Raw genomic sequence first — 23,811 nt, 5'->3', positions numbered from 1 at the left:
TGAATTGAGTTAAGAGTACTTTCCTTTGATAACCATCCAAACTGTTATGGTGTTGTGTAATGTTCCCCCTCAATGTTAACATTTTCTCCCTTAATTATGGCTTACTTCTTCAAGTAGATATAACTTAAAACAACCAAGAACAATTACCAAAGCAATATATCACAACAACAATAACACATAGCATAGAACAATTAAATTTAAGCAGAGTAACACAGCAACACATAAGATAATACATATCACTAAGCATCATCATCCATAACCTAAGCTAAATCTAACTTTTCTTTTCTTTTCTCCTCCTTTTGTCATCAAGGAGGAAAATGAAAGACCCTGCATAAAATTTGTTAGTGGCTAAACACATGCAGTCTGAAATAGTAGCAAAGCAAAGTGTTAGATTAGAGATGAGAGTAGCTTGGCATCAGAGTTGGAGTCATCGAAGCCTTCATCCTCATTGTCATTGTCAGTGGTGGTACACTCAGCTTCAATTTTCTCTACATAATTTCAGAAAATGTGAGTGCAGCCCTTTGTCTTCTTGAGTGCAGTTTCTTCCATGCTTTCAGCTCTCTTCCTTTCAGTCCCAAAGTTGATGAGAAGATCTGTCAGATTCACGAATTCTTGGAGCAAATCCTTTATGATCTCAGTCATGATTCAAATTTTGGCTGAGTTGGACTTAGGAATAAATGGATTACGACCATAAACCAGAGCTTCAGTATCCCCATCAGTGCTTCTACGCTTGGTCGCTATTCTCCTTACTACACTACCCCTTTTAATGTAAGAATTTAAATTTCCTGAAGATCTCAGTCCCAAAATCAACATTATAATACTGAAAAAAAATTATGAGTAACATGGCATAAAGCAAAGCATTTTTCGAACTCATACATGCATGCATGTGCCTCAACAAAATGAGAAGTAGGGTGAAGGAGTGGAGAGTGGCGTGTGTGAAATGACTCATGAAGAGAAAAAAAATAGACCTAAAGTAGTACAAAGGTCTCAACTTGAAAATATTGAAAAAAGATTTTGAAAACAATTGAGTTTAACAGTAGTAACCAAATGAACCAAGATTTCAAAAGATGAAAAAGTTAATTGTTGAAAACAAAAAAATAAATCCAAGTTAAAATGAAAAACAATTGTTTTAAAATCCAAGTCCAAAGTAGGACCACCACATTTAGACACAAGTGGCCCATCTGAGAGTAGACAAGTAAACACCCTAGGCCCACCAAATCTGATAAGCCTCTAACGAGTCCAAATAGCAACAAATCAAATTAATGAAGATACTCATCATCTGCCCAGAATAGTTTCATCTCGACCTATAAGACAAAACGCTTGAACTAGAATATCAGAAGGATTAAGAAAAATTAGATGAATCAAGAATGCCCAGAGCAGTTCGTAATTTACAGAACCTCTCTTTTATCAATGGTTTAATGAAAATATCAGCTAGTTGATCTTCAGATTTAACAAACTGAATATCTAAATTTTTATTTTGCACATGTTCTCTTATAGAATGAAATCTAGCTTCAATGTGCTTTGTTCTTGAGTGCGAAACAGGGTTTTTTGAAATATTGATAGCACTCATGTTATCACAAAATAATGAAATATTAGATACTTTCAATTTATAATCAGCTAACTGAGTTTTCAACCATAGTAATTGAGAACAACAAGAAGAGGCTGTAATATACTCAGCCTCGGCAGTGGATAGTGCCACTGTTGCTTGCTTCTTGTTTGACCATACATTGAGAGATTTGCTAAGGAAGCAACACATGCCACTTGTGCTTCTTCTATCAATTCTGTCCCCCAGCGAAATCTGCATCACAATAACTCACTAATTGAAAAGAATCAGTTTTGGGATACCATAAACCATAATTAGTGGTACCAAGCATATATCGAATGATCCTCATGACATTTGAGAGATGAGATTCCTTAGGCTTTGATTGGAATTTTGAGCACACACCAACGCTATGTATCATGTCATGCCTTGAGGAGGTTAGATACATCAAAGAACCAATCATTCCTCTGTAATGTATCTCGTCAACATCTCTAGCATGTTCATCTTTGTCAAGCTTGATGTTAGGATGCATAGGGGTTCCCATTAGCTTGGCACACTCCAGTCCAAATTTCTTGAGAAGTTTCTTTGCATATTTCTCTTGATGAATGAAAATTCCCTCTTCAGTTTGCTTGATTTGTAAGCCTAGGAAGAAGGTTAATTCTCCCATCATGCTCATATCAAATTCACTTGTCATTAGCTTAGCAAAATCTGCACACAAAGCCTCATTAGCTGAACCAAAAATGATATCTTCAACATAAACTTGCACAAGAATAAAATGATCATGGTAATTCTTAATAAATAGAGTGGTGTCTGTGGCTCCTCTTTGAAAATTATTTTTCAGTAAAAATGAGCTAAACCTCTCATACCAAGCTCTAGGAGCTTGTCTTAAACCATATAAGGCTTTAGCTAGTTTGAAAACATAGTTAGAAAAAATTTTGTTTTCAAATCCAGGAGGTTGAGCCACATAAACCTCTCTATCTATTATACCATTGAGGAATGCACACTTTACGTCCATTTGGAATAGCTTGAAGCCGCAATGAACAACATATGCTAGGAGCAATCTGATGGCTTCCATTCGAGCTACAGGTGCAAAGGATTCATCAAAATCAATCCCTTCCTCTTGATCATAGCCTTGAGCAACCAATCTTGCTTTGTTTCGGACAATGGTACCATCTTCACCCAATTTGTTTTTGAAAATCCACTTTGTGCTCGTGACTTTCTTTCCATTTTAGTGAGGTACAAGGGTCCAGACTTGGTTCTTCTAAAACTGCTAGAATTGGGATTTTCATTGCTAGCAGGTACAGCTTCTTGAGAACTTGCATTTTGAAGAACTGACTCAGTATTCTTGGGCAATTCAGCTTCAAAACCTGGACTATCATCAATGAAAACACTGGGAACAATGTTAGACTCACAGAAAGTGACATGCGTGGTCTCCTCAACAATTTTGGAGTTCTTGTTATATACTATATAGGCATTGCTATTAGTGGAATAACCAAGAAAAATACCTTCATGTGTTTTAGGATCAAATTTTCTCAAATTTTCTTTGATATTCAATATAAAACACTTACAACCAAACACACAAAAGTAATTAAGATTAGGTGGATGTCCTTTCCATAGTTCATATAGAGTTTTCTTCAAAAACTTTTTTATGAGGGTTCTATTTAAAATATAACAAGCTGTATTCACAGCTTCGGCCCATAAGAATTTGGGAACTTCATATTCACACAACATAACTCTAGCCATTTCTTGTAAACTTTTATTTCTTCTTTCCACCACACTATTTTGTTGTGGCGTTCTAGGACAAGAGAAGTTGTGTGATATGCCTAGTTCATCACAAAAAGATTCAAAGTATTGATTTTCAAATTCTTTGCCATGGTTACTTCTAATTGAAACAATTGTTAAATTCTTTTCATTTTGAATCTTCTTGCTGAATTTTTCAAAAACAGAAAATGCTTCATGTTTATGAGCTAGAAAGAACACCCAACCAAACCTAGTATAGTCATCCACAATAATCATACCATAACTTTTTCATCCAAGACTTTGAGTCCTACTTGGTCCAAATAGATCAAGATGCAACAACTCCAATGGTTTCTCAATAGAGACATCTTCCTTGAGTTTAAAAGAGGTTTTTGTTTATTTACCCATTTGACAAGCATCACAAGTGATATCTTTATCAAATTTAATATTAGGAAGACCTCTTACTAAACCCTTTTTAACAAGTTTAGAGATTTGGAACAAACTAGCATCTCCTAATCTCTTATGCCACATCCATTTTTTAGATTCCATTGAAGAGAAACAAGTCACATTTTGAACTTTAAGATCATCTAGTGTGATACCATAAACATTGTCACTTCTTTTTGCAACAAATAGAACAGCCCCTGTTTTCTCATTTATGATCCTACAATCTAGTTTTCTAAAGGTTACAGCATATCCAAGGTCACACAATTGACTTATGCTCAATAGATTATGTTTTAACCCATCTACCAAAAAGACACTATCAATGCAAGTAGAAAAATCTTTGCCAACCTTACCAATGGCAATTATTTTACCTTTACCATTATCTCAGAATGTGACAAATCCTTCATCATACTTGTTGAGTTTGATGAAAAAAGTATCCTTTCCGGTCATATGCCTTGAACATCCACTATCAAGATACCACATGTCTAATTTCTTCTTGGATGTAAGGCAAACCTGCATGTTCTTCAACTCATCTTCATCATCGTGATCAGCCATCAAGCATAGTTGAGCCTCTTGGTCTGAATCTTCAGAGCCGGTGTCGTTCTCCAAGTCTTCCCATGTTGCCATCATCACTTTCTTTTTGTCTTTCTTTGATTTTTCGCTTTTCTTTAGTTGAGGACAATCTGACTGGAAGTGACCCGGTTTCTTGCAGTGGTGACATGTGAACTTGGCTTGATCTTTCTTGAAGTCTTTGGATGAAGAACTTTCTTTGCCTTTGTTTTTGAATCTCATTAATTTTCTCATTTTTCTTGCAAAGAGCACCATTTCTTCATCTGAGAAACTGTCATCAGATTCTTCTTCTTTGGCTGTCATTCTTGATTTTAGTGATATGCTTTTCTTTTTATCATCTTTGTCTTGAGACATGTGAGTAGTTTCATAGGCTAGCACCTAGCAGCTTGCCTCTTAGCTCATCATAGGTGATTTTGATCAAATCATTCCTTTTGGAGATGGCTGTGCTTTTTACTTCCCACTTCTTAGTAAGACTCCTCAAGATCTTCCTTACCAAGGTTTCTTCGGAATAGCTCTTCCCCATGGCATCCAGATTGTTGATGATTATTGAGAACCTTTCGAACATTTGATCGATGCTCTCGTCCTCCTTCATGTTAAACATTTCATACTCCTTCATTAGCATATCAATTCTGGTCTCCCTCACTTGTTTAGTGCCTTCATGGGTGAGTCTGAGCTTGTCCTATATTTCTTTGGCCGTCTTGCACCTTGACACTTTTCTGTATTCTTCAAAACTGATTGCGTAGTGCATTAGGTTGATTGCCTTGGCATTAAGTTCAACATTCTTCTTTTCTTCCTTTGTCCACTCATTGTCTTCTTTTGCTACAACTTATCCATCTGCATTTTGTTTTTTTGGAATGTCTGGTCCATTGAGAATAATCTTCCAAATGTTGTAGTCGATTGACTGCACGAAGATTCTCATTCTCTCTTTCCAGTAAGAGTAGTTGCTACCATTGAAGTAGGGAGGTCTATTATTTGTCTGCCTTTTAGTGAGTGTGAACGTCATGATGTTAGGATCTATATTGTTGGCCATGGATCTTTACCAAGGTTCTGAAAATCGAACCGGTCATCAAACCGTTCTTGTCACTGGTTCACTGTTCTAACTGGTTCAACCGTGGTCCAACCGAAAAAACCGTTTTATAATAAAATAATAAATAAATTATAAATAAACACTCTAAAATATAATTATAAATGAAAACACTCTAAAGAATCATTGTCCAAGGTTTCTAATTTGATGACAAACAACTGAATGCTGTTAGAAAGCTTCTCTAGGATGCTTCTCCTTCTTCATTTATGGTCAGAAGCGAAGATAGCCTCGCTGAGTTAAAAGTTGCTTCCCTGCCTCCAACTAGATCAAATTATAACCAAAATTTAGAATAAACAAGAAATAAAAATACATGAATTAAGAAAAAGGCTTCAATTTTAGTAAAAACTGAAACTTCAATAAACAAACTATGTCATAATAGCTATGCAAACAAAAAGAGCAACTAATTTTTGAAAAGAAAAAGAACATGAATATATGATTAAATGAAATGAAGTGAGGAAATAATTGAACTGAAACATGTCTAGTAAACTCCTAGGTACCAAGAAAGATCAGTAGTTACATTCAAACAATTAAAAGAAGGAAGAATACATGAAGAATTCAAAATAAGATTACATAGAAATATGTTTAGTTTAGTAACTTGTTCTTGCCATTCAGGTCTCAACTACCTCAATATTGAATCCTACCTCAACTTTATTTAGATAATATACAAATCATGCTTTTAAAAATCTTTTAATTCAATAATACATACTTGATACTTCTTCCACCTTGTGGCTCCCTTTCTACCAACTTGGGCATCATAACACATGCTTGCTCTTAATTGCTCTCAGTATTGACACCAAGGAACCAAAAATATCAAAGCATTCTATGGCTAACCAATATTTCATTCTAGCCATAAATATTACTACAACACTACCTACAACACAATAAATGCACCAAAGGTGAACAATTCAACAACAACATTGAAGCGTACGAGTAAATACATATACTGAGGTATAAATTGGGATCATATCTGATCATGGAGGAGTGACAATAGTTTATCAGTGTCACTCTCTGATAAGCCATTCTTAGGAGTAATCTGCAGCTTGGGACACTTGAAGGGATACCCAGGTAAGCATCAATAAAGAGAAAGACACAGAAGGACCAATTTAATATCAATTCACAATAAAAAAAAAATTAAAAAAGCTATCTTAAATCCTGTTGAATGTCAAACCATTAACATCTACATATAAATTGACAACAAAGGTGCAAAAGACGATAATACAGTAATCAAATAATCAATTATCACAAGATCTTCAATAATCAGTGAAATCACAACACACAAAACAGGAACACAGCAGAACCAGGGCTTATTAGTAATCAAATAATCATTCAAAAAAAATTAAATCAAAACATTCAAATAATCAGTAATCAAATAATCATTAAACATGGCATAAAAAAATGCAGAAGAATTGAGCAATGAACTGCCTTTTGAAGTCTGGGGCTTTGGGGTTTGACTAACAGACGGCGGCAGTGGATCGACGGACAAACGAACGGTGGCTGAGGCTAGGGTTTTTAACTTTTTTCTATGGTTGAGAGGCCTTGACGTTGAGTTGAGTTCTGGAGAGTGAAGAAGGAGAGAAGGGGGCAAGGGGCTCTCAGCGCTACCGAAGCTTTTTTTTTTTTTTTTTGTTATAAATGAACGGCGACGAGACGACGGCACGCAGGACGAATACGATGGAGGATGGACGCCGAGTGAGGAAGAAGAGAGAAGCCTCGGACAACCACGGACGGTGGCAATGGCTCACTCACTCCGTTCGGCGACTGTGGAGGGTAGCTAGGGTTTTCTTTCTTTAATATGAGGAGAATGAAGGAAGGAAAGTTAGGAACGAAAAGGGGAGGGGCACAGCACAGAGCAACGCGTTCTTTGTTTTTCCCTTATTCAAAAAACTGGCTGGATCACGGTTCGGTTCGACCTACCGGTTCCCGGCCAGTTCGATGGTTCAATTACGATTTTTAAAATTGGCAGTTTTAGCATTTGTCCGAGTCGTTTTTTGCAGCGATTCACGGTTCAACCGGTTCGACCTACCAGTCCGAACCAATTTTCAGAACATTAATCTTTACTCCAAGCTGTAAAGCTTGACTCCTTGAGACCTTACTCTTGATACCAATTGATGGAACTGCTTGAACTTGAGAAGGGGGGAATGAATCAAGTTGCCTCAAAATTAACTTTTCAAGCTCTGTTTTCGCGGAAGCTAAATATGCAGGAGATTTTTTTGTTTTGTCACATACTCAGAAATAAAACGGAGAAGGAAAGAAGAGATAGAGGCCAGCATGTATCCTGGTTCAGTTTCTAAGTGCCATGAAATCTACATCCAGTCTCCACCACAACCATGGTGGAATTTTCACTATAATCAAACAGATTACAAACACCAATACTAATGAATTACAACCCAATTCATTTAGTATCTTCTACTAAGCTTTTTACCCCAAAGCCTAGCAATCCAAGTGCTATCCCAACTTGGAAGGGAAATCTAGCTAGATTCAGAAACACCAAGTGCTATCCCAACTTGGCAAGGGGAACTAAACCTTAGTTCACAGAAACCAAATTACATAGAAAGAATTCATTTGGCTTTTTCATGCATCTCTCTTGCCTCTTCTCTCATGGCTTTTTCAACTCACATTCTCAAGCCTTTTTCTCAAATACAGAAAGATGACATTAGATATCCATAGCAAAGAAAATCTAAAGTGAAGCACAATTTGAAGGAGAATGATTTCAGCTCAAGTGTTTTGAGATGATGCTCTTGTATCACTCTATTTTCCTTGATTTCAAATGTTGAAGTGAGGTCTGTTTTATATTTTCAGCTTGCTCTCCAATTTGCCTCTTCCAATTCCTTGTACCATCAACCCGTTGGAGCTGTGTCCATTGGCATGTTGTCCTTGTTCCATTCTGCTACACTAATGCTACTTGTTGGAGGAACTGCTCCACCAACTCTGTTGTACTTGGATCTGCTGTCTTCTTTGGCATGCATAGCACTTCCATTTTTGAGTCATTCTAACTGATGTGCATAACTCTGTATTTTTGTTTACTCTTCCAAACTTGCTAATGATCTTCTGAATTTTGATTCTGAGTTATCCTTGGAGTAGTGATATTTTCTTTATGTTTTTGTTGCCTTTCTAGAGCCACAGTTGTCCCATAATAGTGCTAAATATCCTTGTATCTTGTTGCTTCGTTAATCTCCTTTTGTTCCAGCTGTCTTCCTTTTTCCATGATTAAGACAAATGCCCCTTTACCACTTTGCAAATGCAGAGCCTTCTTCCTTTGCACCTTTTTGCTGATCGGTGCTTGTTTAAAGACTTTGGGCTTGTGCATTGAATTGAAGCATTAAAGGAATACTTAAGCAACATTGTTGGGCTGAGAAAAGAATAATAGACCTACATCACTAAAATACACATTAAACTACAATTGAAATTTTAACCCAATAAATATTTATCATCATCATTTATTTATCAAAATCAATCTTTACTCAACAATACCTGTAAGTAAATTTTATAAATAAATATAATCAAACTAGATTTGAATAAAAATACAAAAAAAATATAGTGTTGGATAAATTTTTGTTTTCATAAAATAGTTTATTATTCTATTGTGTAAAATTTAATTGCTTTATTATAAAAAAGTCTTTTAGAAAATATATAAAACGATATATATAAATGTATAATTAATTTTTAATATTCACATAATATTATATATTATCCAAAATAATCTTATATTTAACAAGGATATAAAAAGCAGTTAATATCATATGAAAAAGATATATAAATTTTATTATAATATATTTAAAATACTGGAATCTTTTAAAAATAAATAAATAGAATGATTCTCTCATAATGAAAAGGGCAAAAGAAATTATTGCCTCACATTATTTGAGGTATATCTTCATTTATGGAAAGCCTAGAAGTCCATTCCGAATTGGGGGGTTCATATGAGACGACCTTATAAGTGTAGAAATTCGCATTGGCTATCTTAAGAGGTAGAGACATGGTGATAACAGAGATTAGAGAACAACCTGAGAGTTGGAATATGTTCTGTTATGCCAATAGTTAACATACGGCATATTTAACTTGATTGTTCAGCCATTGGAGCTGTCTTTACTTTAATGGCCGTAAACCAATCCAATGGAATTGATTCAGTGTTGGTGAATTCTTATGAAGAGGATCAGATAAGACAAACATGTGCGATTTTGCAATGGATCATGCCCACATGCAAAATCTGACTCACTGACACACTTCCTTTATTTCCCCAATACAAATTATTGCTACATATATATCATCACATGTCAATTGCACCCTTCTCAAATCTCAACCATTATAATACTGCCAATTAATTATTACGCCAATTTACAACCTCCATATGTCCGTAAATTTTGAACCACCATATGTCCGTAACTTTTTGTAGAAAGATGTACTCTACAGTACATATCAAAATTGTACAGAAAGAACATAAATTTTTCTTTTACTATTTTTGATTGTAAGAAAAAGTTTTTTTTAGGGATTGAACTTGTTAATAATACTATTTTTACTTTTTGTATATTATATATTTAAATATTAAAAATATAATATGTCTTCTGTAAATTGTTTGTCCTCAGAATTTTTAAAAATATAGTAAAATATAATAATTAAATATACACTAAAATTTAGTGAATATTTTAAAAAATTATCCGCATATGTCACCCAATTTTCTAACGAAAATACATGCGAAGCTACATTGAAAGAAAATGACAATTTCTTAGTGAACAGAGGTTGAAAAGTAAAAATTACTGGAAAAGTGCAATCTTTCCTATAGCGTTTACCTAAGAAAATAGGTCCCTTTAGTTTTATATATGAAAACTTTATCGTTATTGAATAATTATTGATAGATACTTAGGAAATTAGTAAATCAGTTTTCAAATATTTAGTTTGTTAGAAAAATTAATTTTAGTGATCTAAATATTTTAAAAAAATTTAGAGACCATAATGTATTTGTTAAATAATAATAATAATAGAGATTAAATCGTTTAATATTTTTAATCAAAATTTGATATAATAGTTAATTTGTGTGACAAAATAAATAAAAAAATAATTTGGTAATGAAATTTAGTAAAAATTAAAATATTTGATTAGATTATTTTTTATCAACTGATTTAGGGTATTACTCTTTTATTTTCAATAACTTTTGTTTTTATATTTTTATAGAAGAATTTTGCCAAAGATAAGATGATACGCAAGTAGAGCTGTAGAGAAGTACCAAAAATGAAATTTAGGAGTGGTATGCTTGATTAGGGGTGAGTACTGGTAGCGGGTATTTGATTATCTGTCTGAATTTAAATCGAACCAATTAAATTGGTTCTATAACCAACGGGTAATTGGATTCAACCTGAATCAAATCGATAGTCTTTGTTAATGTATTTGGTGTTTAACATGTTTAGATTATTTCTATTAATGTTGCATATTTATTGTACTTGTTGAATTTTTAAGATAAAAATTTGATTTTTTTTATGAATTTTAAAGTCATCGAGTATCTAATTACCCAAATCGAACTAATCCGTTCTTAATTGGTTTGGTTTGGTTTGGTTTGAGTCCATGTACAAAAAAACACAAATCCAAATCAAACCAAACTAATTATATTTGTATACACTAGTATATGATTTTTTTTTATCAAAGATATGAGACTCGAACCCACAACCTCTTAATTGAGTATGAAGAGATTATGTCATTTGAGCTATTACTCATCGAGATACACTAATGAGACGTATTCGTGTTATATAGTGTTCTAAGAGCCGTATTCTATCCGTACTAAACTATTTGAATTGCATTATTTGATGACATTATTTGAGGGAGATTATTCAAGACAACTCTTACTAGTTTCGTTACACATACAATATTATATTTTTTAACATCACAATTAAATAAGTCCTCTAATTTTTATGTGATTATTAAATTAGTTTATAAATTCTTAAATTGTTCAAATTTGCCTTTTAATTTCAAACTACTAATCAAATTAGTTCCTATGCTATGTGACATAACATTAGACAAGTTGATAGATAGAAAAAGTGATAACGTATTTCTGTTAATTTAATTTTTCAAATAAAATATTATTTTGGTCTTTATTATTTAAGTCCTAAATTAATTTCTAATATTTTAAACATTTTATTTTAGTTTTAAAAAATTTTAAATCAGTTCAATATTATTCTACTATTCAATTTGACACAAACTATTAATGTATTGAAAATACAATAACATTCGATTTCAATACGTAAGAAAAATTCAAATTTTAGTCATTTTAGAAACAAAACATTATTAAAATTTTAATTTCTATCTCAAAAATTTCAATCCGTACATCTTTAGTTTTTAGAAATACTAAATTTTTAGCAACCAAATAATACTGAAAACGAGTTTCAGTTACCAAACACGAATAAATCTGAAATCCCAGAAGTGGCAACAAACTTGAGTGGTCCCCTTCTTGTTCCGAAAAAAGCAGCAATGCGTGATATGAAAGATTAGGCAATAAACCATTAAATCTATGAAAATTGAGAAACGAGGAAGCAATTCAAGTTATTAGCAATGATGATACGATAGTAATTATTGTCATCCACAACAAAATGCACACACATGGTGCACAAAATGCTTTTGCATATAAAAAAAAGACACTAAAATGATGGGATTAAACACAACATTTATGGGGCTTTTATATATGGTGGTGGTGATGTGATGAAATTGACGATTCATGGCTTCCAGAGGATGGTGGTGTCCGCAATCAAGGAAGTTACGACATAAGGGTCCATGTTAGAAGCTGGCCTTCTGTCCTCAAAGTAACCTTTTCCATTCTTCTCTGTGTCTCTTCCAACTCTTACTGATGCTCCACGGTTTGCCACTCCCTATATCACACAACCCAATAATTATAAATAAGAGAATTTTTGAAAATGATGTTAATTTATATTTGAAAAACTTACCCAAGAGAAGGTGTGGATGTCTGCAGTTTCATGTTTTCCAGTGAGGCGTCTCTCATTGCCTTCTCCATAGGCAGCAATGTGATCTTTGTGCTTCAATTTAAGCTTCTCAATCGCCTTCTTTATTACTTCATACCCTCCATCATTTCTCATCGACTTTGTGCTGTCAAACACACATACCTAATTAATATCACATTAAAATACATGGGATATAATTATTACTATCTACCTGTAGTTAGTGTGAGCACCCGCACCATTCCAGTCTCCCTGGTAACAATGAATTTAAAATTATAAATTATAAATAAATAACAAAAAGTAGGATGATAAATTAAAATATTCCTTATCATCTACGTATTCACGTGGTTGGTTAAAAGCTTAACAGGAATATTGTAGAGTTAAGTTTTTTGTTAAAAAAAGAAAAACAAGTTGAAGCAGAAATAAAAGCAACTTGGCAATTATGGCAAATACCGGAGAATCTTCTCTAAAGGCAAATTTTTAAAGAATATATTTTAAATTATTCCCTAATAAATTTTAAGCCATTTTGATTTTTATTAAACTTTTATTACTTCACAAATTTGAAAAATTAATTTTGTTATACAGATTAGTCTTACTATTACTTTTAATTAATTTTTTATATGAATATTGGACTAATAAATTTCATAGTAAGTCTCTATAAATTTTATTATAATATAATTAAATCCCTGCAAATATTATTATAAGATACATTAATTTTTTCTATAAAGAGATTATTTCGTCTCAAGAACCTTTAAAATAATAAAGGTTTGTTGAGCATGATTTAAAACTATCTAATTAATTAGAGACTTTGTTGGTTTCAGTTGCGTGAAAAAAGTGAGCAACAAAATGATTCATTAAGATAAGATAAATGGGATATGGGAGCATGAAAAATGTCGGGTTTTTCGGTAGGGTTGGAAATGGTGTTCTCTGTTTCTTAAATCTTAAAGGTATTATTTTTAAATAAAAAAATATTGATATTTATGATGATCATTTCTCACCTGGATTGGCTTGGGATCAAATGAAACAACCACTCCAGCAATTTCCGTGATCCTCTGAAAAAAGAAACATATAATTAAATATTAATATATGTTCATTGATTTTCACTAATTAAAAACAAATAAAAAAGAAAGAGTCCAATAAAGGTAAAATTACCTCAAGTATGTAGCGAGCAGCCCAAACCTCATCACCAGCAGAGATACCAACAGAAGGACCAACTTGGAATTCCCACTATAAATATTATTACAAAATTCACATATGTTATCTTATCTTATATTATATGATTATCACTAAAATATAGTAATATTTTACACCCTTGGGGTGCTTTAGTGGCCAACAAGTATATGACAAAATCACAAATGAAATCCACATCATTGTTAACAAAGATCAACATCCAGATGTCACTTTGAAAAGATTAAATAATAATAATAATTTAATGAGAAAGAAGCAAGAAAGAAATGGGCATAAGAATGTTATATACCTGGCCAGGCATAACTTCTCCATTGATGCCACTAATGTTGATGCCAGCATAGATACAAGCCTTGTAATGTGCATCAACAATGTCACGACCATAGGCTTTATCGGCACCAATGCCACAGTAGTATGGCCCCTGTTTCATTTCATTTATTAATCATATTAATTCACTATAAAGGATTCCAGGAATCTGTTAACTCAATAAATATATCAACTTTAGTTACACGATTTAATTTAATCACAATTCACAACTGTACTACTTTAATATTTTTAGTGTACTATGATTAAATTCATGATTATTTTAAGACTAAATTAATATTTGCATAGAAACTGCTGATGAATCTTATATAAAAATTAAAATATGTTGTACATATTTAAAAAAAAATGAAAACTCGTTCCTATATCAGCAGTATTATATGTTAATACAGGTCACGTTTAAAAAAATTAATCGTGGTCAACAGATTAATGAGTACAAACATAAATATATTATAATTATACTTTTCATGTGTGGTTTCCAGAATTGAGATTCCTACCGAACAATTTTTTATTGATTTCTTCTGGTTCATAGTATCAAACACTTTGATTATTTATACAGTAGTGGAAAAAATCAAATCAAGAATTAATTACAAAATTGTTTATCCAAGTATGCTTTTTAAATAATTAAATATTATAAATGATTTTTTATATTGTGTAAAAAAAAGGTTGATAAACACTAATAAATTAAAATATATATGTGGTAGGTGAATGGTGATGTAATCTTTGCTCATAGTCACAGGTACTATTAATGACATAAATTAAGGAAAATTCAATCCACACATGAGTGGACTATTGCGTAAAAGACAAAACAAATTACTAAGAGTTAGCAATTTGAGGCAACATAAAATGCAGTAATAGATGCAACCCTAGCTTAAATTGAGACAAACTCAAAGAAAAAGGAAAATTAGAAAAGGGTTAAAAAAGTTCATCAAAAAAGGAGATTAAAAAAATAAAAAAGGAAAAGAAAGTTGGATTACCTGTGGTCCAGGGTAGCCACCAATTGGCCACCCAAGTGGCCAGTTAATGTCTTTCTGTAACAAAGTATACTCTTGCTCAATACCATACCTGCCACCAAATTGTTACTCATTTGTATTATTTCATATTTAATGTAAGATATTATCTGAAAAAAGGGTTTCAAGAACTGAAAAAGAAAATATTACTAAAGTGGTATGGAAATTTAGTAGTTCAGGTAATTTTTTATTTGTATTTTTATTTTCTAATTTTTTATTTTTAAATTTTGTGAAAGAAAAAATAGTAAAAATAATAAATTAATATTTTTTATTTTCACATCTTTTTTTTAACCGAAATTTTAAAATAAAAAATACTGAAAATTAAATTGCAAACTATATATACCATGGTTCCTCAGAGGCTACATCAGGGTGACTGAAGATCTTGGCAGCATTGTGTCTCTTGTTGGTGGGAATCGGCTCTCCAGCTGGGGTGTATGCATCACAAATAACCTAAAAAATATAAAATTTTTATTTATTTTATTTTTCAACCCCAAGGTTAATGAATAGTTCCCAATAATTGGGAAAAAAAATAAATTAAATTGAAACCAGCATTATTTACAAAATGAAAAAAAAAAAAAAAAGAGACTTACAAGAATATTCTCTCCCCTCCTAAATGGGTCCTTGAAGATGGCTTGTGGGCTTGTTCAACACAAAAAGTAAACCCCACTCATCAATTTCTTGTGAAAATAAAATATCAACGGAAGGGTAGCAGTGTAAATAGAAAAGTAAAGTATTTTTTTTTTAGTTTTTAGTCCTCCAAAAATTCTGACTTGCAAACACATCACAAGCTAACAAACAAAGAAAAACTAAAATCTAAAATTTAAATAAATTTAAAATTAAAAAAAAGAAGGGTAATGGATCATACTATAGGATGACTTCACTATCTTCACCAGGGGCTTGACCAGTGCTAGAACCATCATAGTTCCATTTTGGAAGCTTTGAAGGATCACTCACTGGACCAGAGATTGTCTGTGTTTTTATTGAAACAGATAAAGAAATTAAGGTCAATTTTCACAAAGGAACAAATCAAAAGAATCACCATGAAAATTGATAGCTTTTCACACGTATCCACATGTGTGATTAAGCAACAAAAAATTAAAACTAAAAAGATTACCCTTGCTTTGCTTCTGATGTCCATGCCAGATCCACCAATCCTGTTTTTCACCACATCAAAAGCATTAAATATTTATACCAAGAACAAAGCAAAAAGAACCACAAGAGAAAGTTTACAAAAATATCTCTGCTTTTTATGTGTATGATGAATGATCTTTGATCCCATAAAATCATGGTACCAAAAGTAAGAAGAAGACGTTTCAAAAGATATGAATTCATCCCAAAAAAGAGGTTCTGATTTTTATTTTTATTTTTTCGGATAGAAACTTTTGGTCAAAGATTTCATAAAACCAGAGTCCCCTGTTTTCAAGAGGAAAAAACAGAGCCCACGGTTTCAAACAACAAATTAAAAGATGAAAGTAAGATGAACGAAAAAAGCGAACCATATGTATTCAGCAATGATCTTCTTGGTGCCGGATTCGGAGAGGTTGAGGTTGATGAGATCTGAGAGCAAAGACATGGTTGCTAAGAGTGTGAAAGAAACAAGAGTCGACGACTAAGAAGATGAAGAGTAAACTCTAACTCTGGTTTGTGGTAGAGTGCAGTATTTCTAAACCCTCCCTTTATATAAAAATTTGGAGTTAAGTAAACAAACGGAGAGAGACGTGCGTTAATGTGTTTCAGACTTTTCTTTTATTTTTTTTTTAACTCTTTTTTAATTAAAATGATTAGTTGAGTTTTTCAAATAAATAAAAAATAAGTTTTGTTCACTTTCAAAAATAAAATCAAAATTACATGGTTGGTGGAATTTCGAGTACGAAACACAATAATTTCGCTTTTTAACTTTATCAAAGTTCAAAAATCGAACCCCAATCGAAACATTATCTCTTCGTATGATAATTAATCTTCTTATCTTCTGTTAACTTCAATTTAGGTCAGAATCTCAATATTTATTATTTATTGGTGAGTTTAATAGAAATATTAAAAAAATTGTTGTTCAATGTTTTTTTAAATATTTTTTATTATATATAATTTATAAAAAAATAATTATTTCTAAAATTTAAACTCAAAATATTTTTAATTAAAATTATAAATTATTTGTCATCTAAATTAATTTAATTTTAATTATTTTTATACACATTCAATAAATAAAAGAATAAATCATAAAATGTAAGAATTACATAATAAAATATTTATTTAATGAAATATATAAAAATTCAAAGATTCTATGATGTGAAGAATCTATTTTAGATTAAATTAAATCTGTTTATGAAAGCGTGATTTAAGGTGGGTTGGAGTTGTACGATTACTTGAAATTATGAATGGTAGGTGCTGAGTGCAACTTGATGAGTTAGTCAAAAAGAGGTATCTTCAACTATAACCTTAAAATATTATTTGCCGCTGGTTTTCTTCTTTCTTTCTTTTTTAATAAAAAAATACCCAGCAACTTTGTTATAAGATTCTTGAGAACTGAAAAAAATATTTAACATAAAACTGGTAAAACTTGAATTTTTTTTCTAACAACTCTAAATTTGTTCTAATTCAAATAATTTTTTTTAAATGTACCTAATGTTCTAGTAATTTTAATTATTAATTTTAATTAATATATATTTATTATAATTAAGATTAACAATTAAAATTATTAAAATATCAATATTTTAGATATATTTAAAAATCTTCCTAATTTATAAGTCAGTGTATTTTTCTTTTAATTAAAAAAAATTATTAAATTTGTTTAGTATACTTTAGATAGGATTAGAATATGTTTGGATAACGCCATTTAAAATTTATTTTAACTTTATAAAAGATAAAAATTCCGTTTTTAAAAAATATTAATAACAAAAGTTATATTTTAAAAATAATCATATTAGATATATACTAAAATTAATTACTAATTTATTAAAATAAAATACACAATATAATATAAAATATATATTAAAAATAAATTAAATTATATATATTTATGTATAAATATATAGTGATTGATTTTAGTACGGAAATAGTATGATTGTTTTTAAAATTGTTATCCGATATGATCATGTATTTAAAAATGTAATTTTTGTTGTTATACTTTTTAAAAATATAACTTTTATATTTAAAAAATCTATTAAAGACAATGCAAATAGCCAAATACTAATGCATTCCAAGTAAAATAAAAAATATCACATTTCTTAGAAAATAAATTTTTTATTAAACACAAATATTAATACATTCCAAATAAAATAGAATAAAATATTTCTTAGAAAATAATTTAAATAAAGTAACAAATTATGTATGATGGATAAATAAAAATTTTACCAACTAAGTCTTACTTAATAAGAATATTGGTAGATAAATATTTTATTAAATCATAACTTCCAATTTAAAATTAATGCACACAAAAGAAATTGAAAATACATAATAAATTATGTATGGTTTAATTATCCTTCCTTAAAAATCAACTTGTCATTAAAAAAGAGTTTTGAATATTAGCTTGATATTATTCAGACCAATAGACATATTTTATAAATTCACTTCTTTTCCCACAAGATTCAAAATATTTGAGATGTGGCCCCAGAAAAAGCTAGGTTTGAAAACTTGGTCTCAATCCACCCTTTATTATTATTGTTAAAATCCAACGACCCACAATGTTTCGCTTATCTATATCAATTATCATGTGACATTCTCTTCCTATGTTTTATTTTCATAATTTATTTATTTATTTATTTATTTATTATTTATTTGTTACCATTAAATTGCTTCGTTCGGTGCACTTCGAGAATTGCGGTGGTGTCCGGCGAGGAACAAAGTCTCAAAATTGTAAGGAAACTCGTTATTTATCTCATTCTTATCTAATCAGTGTTATTATATTCTTTTCTTCTTTTTTTTCCCTTTCTAGAATGAATTTATTCTGCTTTTTCAAAGATAATATTATTATTTCTATTTTAATAATATTAATTTGTATATCCACTCTTATTTGAATAATGTGGTTCTTTATGAACAATATTTGTACATTGTTAATTAGCATATTTTTATCATATTAATTAAAATAAATGAAAATAAAAGTATATTGTCAAAGATTCGCAAATTATTTTTTATATTAGGATGAAAATCGTATTTTTAGGATAATGCGTTATAAAAGTATTATTTTTTAAATATAGAATTTTTTTATTTAAACTATGAAAATTAGATTCTCCAATTTTTTTAGAATAAAAATTGGACTATCCGATTTGTTAGAAATAAAAATCGGACCCTCTAATTTATGAGGTTTTTTTTTTTTTAAAATCACAACAAACAATTAGACCTTCCAATTTAATATTAAAAAATTTAAAAAATCAATTTACAAATTAATCAAACTTACCAATTACTGATTTTCATACCAAAATAAAAATACATACACCACTAATAAAATTAAATTACACACATTTCTCTTTCATAATAAAAATTCTTAGCCTCAAAGATAAATATGTTCATATGCACTTTTTTTTTTATATATATTTATATATTTATTAAAAAAATTCACCTAAATAAATTGTTTCACCTTTAAAATTATGCAAATGTATTGTTTCCAAAACAAAGACACAAATGCATTGTTTTATATATCTATGGAAACCGCTACTACCAATAGCAATTTCTATAGATATATAAAACAATGTATCTGCGTCTTCGTTTTAGAAACAATGCATTTACGTAATTTTAAAAGTGAAATAATTTATTTAAGTGAATTGCCCTATTTATTATCTTATCCTTATGACCTTATTTATAATGAGGATTTACCTATTTACTTTATAAGCCTTTTATTTTTTTTTCTCTGAAAAATGTATTTATATATACACTTAAATTCAAATTATATTCATATCATTTAAATAAATTACATTTTTTATATTTATTTATAAAGATTAATTTTTATCGTTCTAATTTTTAAATTATAAAAGTCTATCATAAAATAAGAATGTGTTGCAATTTACAATGTGTTATGGATTAATTTTTTTTATCTCAGTAGAATTTTTATTTAATGAATAAAAAAATTTAGATCCACAGTGAATCTCATAAAAAAAAAGGTGTAATATACAATTCTTTAATCAGTTACCTCAGTTCCACGCAGTGACAACTTTTAAAATCAACACCATTTAGAACCCTTTTTTCCATTTAAAGATGTGTTCTTTGTTTTACATAAGATCATAACCTCGAAAAAATGAATTTTATTAAGCTCTTGTATACTGTAAACTATCAGAGATTTTTTCAAATTCAGACAATTTCATATCATTATTGTTATGGGTCATTGGGTGGCCTTTGTTAGATGACACCTTCTCCCATTTTAGAGATTATTAATTCAGGTTGACAGAATTTCTTCACACTAGTTTCCTTCAACTTTTCTTCACTCTATTTTAACTCTCAAGATTTTTCTACATCCATGCTACTTCCTAGTCAGTTATTTTAGGAATATTTTTTTCTTAACACCTTGACAATCATATCTTCCACTAGAAAAACAAAACATTTTCTGGTCCTTACCTGTACCTTTTTTCAAACTTGCTCCAACATTACTCTCCTGAACCTTCACTACAAAAAAAAAACGTTGAATACCGTTGGAATTACCGTAAAAAATAAATAAAATTTGACGAAATAAATCTCGTCGGTAACATATTACCGGTGGATTTTTTGCGTTCGACAGTAATTTTTGTCGGATGTAGCGAAGGAATATAGATAGTAAAAAAATAGAATCTGTTGAATATTACGTCGGACATTTTCTAATGGTAACATTGGCGCCATATCATACGTCCCGGCGCCATTTTATCGGTGGATTAATCTGACAGTAATACCGACAGATTTTTTTTATATTTTTTGTAAAAATGACTGGATGTTACCATCAGTATATTCCGACAGTAATTCCGATGGTTGTCTTTTTTATTTTTTTAATAATCTTTTTTCGTCTATCTATAATGTAGTATGATAATTAATAATTGAAACAGTGCTTTAAACCTAATCTGAAATATCAAACAGACAAAGTAAAAATACGAAATGATGGTAATTGAAATATCTGAAACAATGCTGATTATATTACATTCTTCTCAAAGTTTGATAAAGAAATACATATCATAAAACTATTATCCCTATTCAAATTCATAATCTTCTACCTCTGGTTCACCATTCTCCTCTTTTGAGGTAGTTTCCTGATCATCGACCCCGTCTTCTTCTTGAAGATCGTCATTCTTAGGTGGAAGTGCGTCGTTATTTATTTCAAGGTCAATGATGTCATCATCCGTAACAGCTGACCTAAGGGTGATCCGCTCACCCGTATCAACCACCATTTTTAAAGGAATTAGGTCATCAATTTGGTAAGGTTTCTGACCTCTGTCCTATCATTAGACTCGATGCGGTCTATTAGCTCAGTCTTAACTATAACCACTCAACTAGACTTGCATGAACCCGAATAAGGCAAATTATATACATTTCGTGGATTTTGAGGTAGAATAAAATTATTGTAGTACCTATATTTTCTGGTTACATTAACTTCAGTGATATCGTAGTTCTTGTGCTTTTGTGTTCCTTATCGCGCACTTAGATCATTCTATTCACATTTAAATACGCACACTTTGTACGTAGTGCGAAGAAATACTCTAATTCAATTATATTGTGCAACACACCAAACCAATCAGAATGACCCTGCCTAAATTCTCACAAATCCACATTCCGATGTTGTCTGTTTTCTTTTAAATTGACCACTGTAAGGTATGGAACCGATATCCATTAACATTGTATATTGGTAGCTAGTTTTCTTATTCATTGGGTTCCAACTAAGTGCAACTAGTTTCAAATCTGTTATGTTAGTTAGATGCACGACGATGCATTCTTAAAACTAACATAAAAAATTGTTCAATGAGGTATCAGGATTTGCCTCTTGAAATAACCTATATGATAGAATAGGATAAAGAAATTTTGATTAGATTAAGAAGTTAGAATCTTACTTATTGCAATATTTACAGACTTAAAAAACTCACATGAGGTAGGATAAAATCTGGTCACAGTTAAGCAACACATACATATGTGCGGCATCGATTTTCTTCTGCTCTAACTAGTAGTCACTGTCCGCACCCATTGCAGCTCCTTTTGGACCAAAGATTGAGTATGTTGTTCCACTTGACGAGGATTCTCTCCTATCATCGTTTCTTTCAACCCTTGTTTTACGTGACTCAACATGAGACTGAAAATAGAATGAGCAAAATATGGATGTTTCTTTATCTAGGAATGCTTTGTAGATGCTGCCTTCATTCCGAGCTTTGTTTTTCACGGTGCACTTGAAAGAACTAATCATCCTTTAAAATGGATACATCCGCCGAAATTGGACTAGCCCACATAATATTGCTTTGTATGGTAGGTGGATTACTAAGCGTTCCATAACGTCAAAAATGGATGGAGAGAATATCCTCTCTAACTTACAAAGTATGATGTGAATGTTCTTGTCCATGATTGTGAGATCATTAATGCTACATTTTGTAGCACATAACTCCCTAAAAAACTCACTTATTTCTGCGACGGGTTTTCAGATGTTGGTTGAAAGTTCTCTGAATGCGACAGGAAGCAAAGACTCCATGACGACGTGATAATCATGACTTTTTAACCCAACAAGTCTACCTTGTGACATGTTTGCACACCTGCTCAAGTTAAAGGCGTAACCATTAGAAAACCTTAATCCTCTAATCTACTTACAAATATTTTGTTTCTGGTCCTTCGTTAGAGCGAACACCGCCTTTGGTTTATCCCATTGCCCGTTATCAAGTCTCTTTAAGTTTAGATCTAGTCGCGTGCAAATGTCCACCTAGTCTAACTGTGCCTTATCGTTATCCTTTGTTCACTCATTGTCCATTACTATGTGCATGATATTATCAACACACGTTTTTTCAATGTGCATCACATCAAGAGAATGTCAAACCAAGTTGTCTTTTCAATAAGGCAACTTCCAAAATATACTTTGTTTAGTCCAATTATGCTTGCTCCCTACCATATCCTGGAGGTCTCATACCTACCTTGTTATCGATGATTTTTAGGATTCTACTAACACGATGTCAAACTTGCCCACCACCCAACCTCACGGGTACCTTTTATTATTCAGTTGTATTCTTTTTGAACGAGTCATTGTTGCACCGAAAATGATGATCCATGTCAAAGAATCTTCGATGACAATCAAACTACAAATTCTTACCGCCATTCGTCAACCAAAATGCTTTTGTATCCTCCATACAAATGGGACATGCATTCTGTCTTGAGTAGACCAACCTGATAACATCCCGTATGCAGAAAAGTCGTTAATGATCCACATCAACACTGCATACAGTGGAAAGTTTTCTACACTATGGATCCACAACTCCTTTAACACATTCACCAAGACCTGCAAGAAGACATCTATTTTGGTCTTTGGATTACTAGGACCAAGTATGTTGCAAGTTAGGAACATGTATGGGTCCTTCATGCATGTTTCGGAACTCGGGTTATAAGGTGTCACGACTACAGATCAACAAGAGTATGCATTAATGAAATTGAAATTCGGTGCGAATCCGTCAGAGCACAAAGCTAGTCTAACGTTTCTCGGCTCGCTCGCAAGTATGGGATGGACCCTATCAAAATGCGTCCAGGTTCTCCGTGTAACGGATGCGTCATGATTTCATCATCTCTCTTGTTGTTACTATGCTAGGTCATGTGAGGGGCCAAACTCATCGATGCATACAATCGTTTCATGTGCAACCATTTCATTAGAAATCTCTTTAAACCGGCGTTTATCAATCTGTTCTCTCTCGATATGGAACCTTGATGATCTATAGAATCTGCATTCAGTTAGGTATGCATCCCTCTTGTAATAGATCATACAACCATTCAAACAATAATCAATTTTTACCAAATTTAGACCAAATTTTAAAACTAGCTTCTTTGTTTCGTAGTGGTTTCAAGGAATTCTAA

At 31.3% G+C, this 23,811-nt stretch overlaps 2 protein-coding genes across 2 annotated transcripts in view; both read right to left on the bottom strand.

Moving 5' to 3' along the window:
* The window catches only part of LOC148565956 (uncharacterized), a gene marked incomplete at its 5' end in the record, with an annotated part of 45,714 nt that extends 38,725 nt beyond the window's left edge, over positions 1-6,989 (bottom strand). The window contains one exon of the mRNA XM_088487566.1: positions 6,908-6,989. Within this exon, the coding sequence (XP_088343692.1) occupies positions 6,908-6,989 (82 nt within the window). The remainder of the gene's footprint in view (positions 1-6,907) is intronic.
* Positions 6,990-11,875: 4,886 nt separating this feature from the next.
* LOC107644115 (glutamine synthetase nodule isozyme) lies at positions 11,876-16,688 on the bottom strand. Its single transcript, XM_016347920.3, has 12 exons — positions 16,323-16,688; positions 15,941-15,980; positions 15,692-15,795; positions 15,417-15,465; positions 15,170-15,276; positions 14,794-14,881; positions 13,788-13,916; positions 13,463-13,537; positions 13,309-13,362; positions 12,525-12,562; positions 12,299-12,458; positions 11,876-12,223 (listed from the first exon to the last, which is right to left on the bottom strand). Exons 1-12 carry the CDS (start codon positions 16,397-16,399, stop codon positions 12,071-12,073), a joined length of 1,074 nt encoding a protein of 357 aa, XP_016203406.1. The 5' UTR covers positions 16,400-16,688; the 3' UTR covers positions 11,876-12,070.
* Positions 16,689-23,811: the final 7,123 nt, after the last annotated feature.

The sequence above is a fragment of the Arachis ipaensis genome, chromosome B5 (assembly GCF_059453495.1).
Source record: "Arachis ipaensis isolate K30076 ecotype BB chromosome B5, ASM5945349v1, whole genome shotgun sequence".
NCBI lineage: Eukaryota > Viridiplantae > Streptophyta > Magnoliopsida > Fabales > Fabaceae > Arachis > Arachis ipaensis.
The sequence above is the reverse complement of the archived record's forward strand: the minus strand, read 5'-3'. Positions and strand labels throughout refer to the sequence as shown.

Bases quoted from the DNA above. Each gene is read 5' to 3' on its own strand.
- LOC107644115 (XM_016347920.3), bottom strand. From the start codon at position 16,399: ATGTCTTTGCTCTCAGATCTCATCAACCTCAACCTCTCCGAATCCGGC. The intron at 13,538-13,787 runs GTATATAACATT...TAATATTTATAG, and splicing joins GAGAAGTTATGCCTGGCCAG to TGGGAATTCCAAGTTGGTCC. The intron at 12,563-13,308 runs GTGAGAAATGAT...CATTGTTACCAG, and splicing joins TTGATCCCAAGCCAATCCAG to GGAGACTGGAATGGTGCGGG.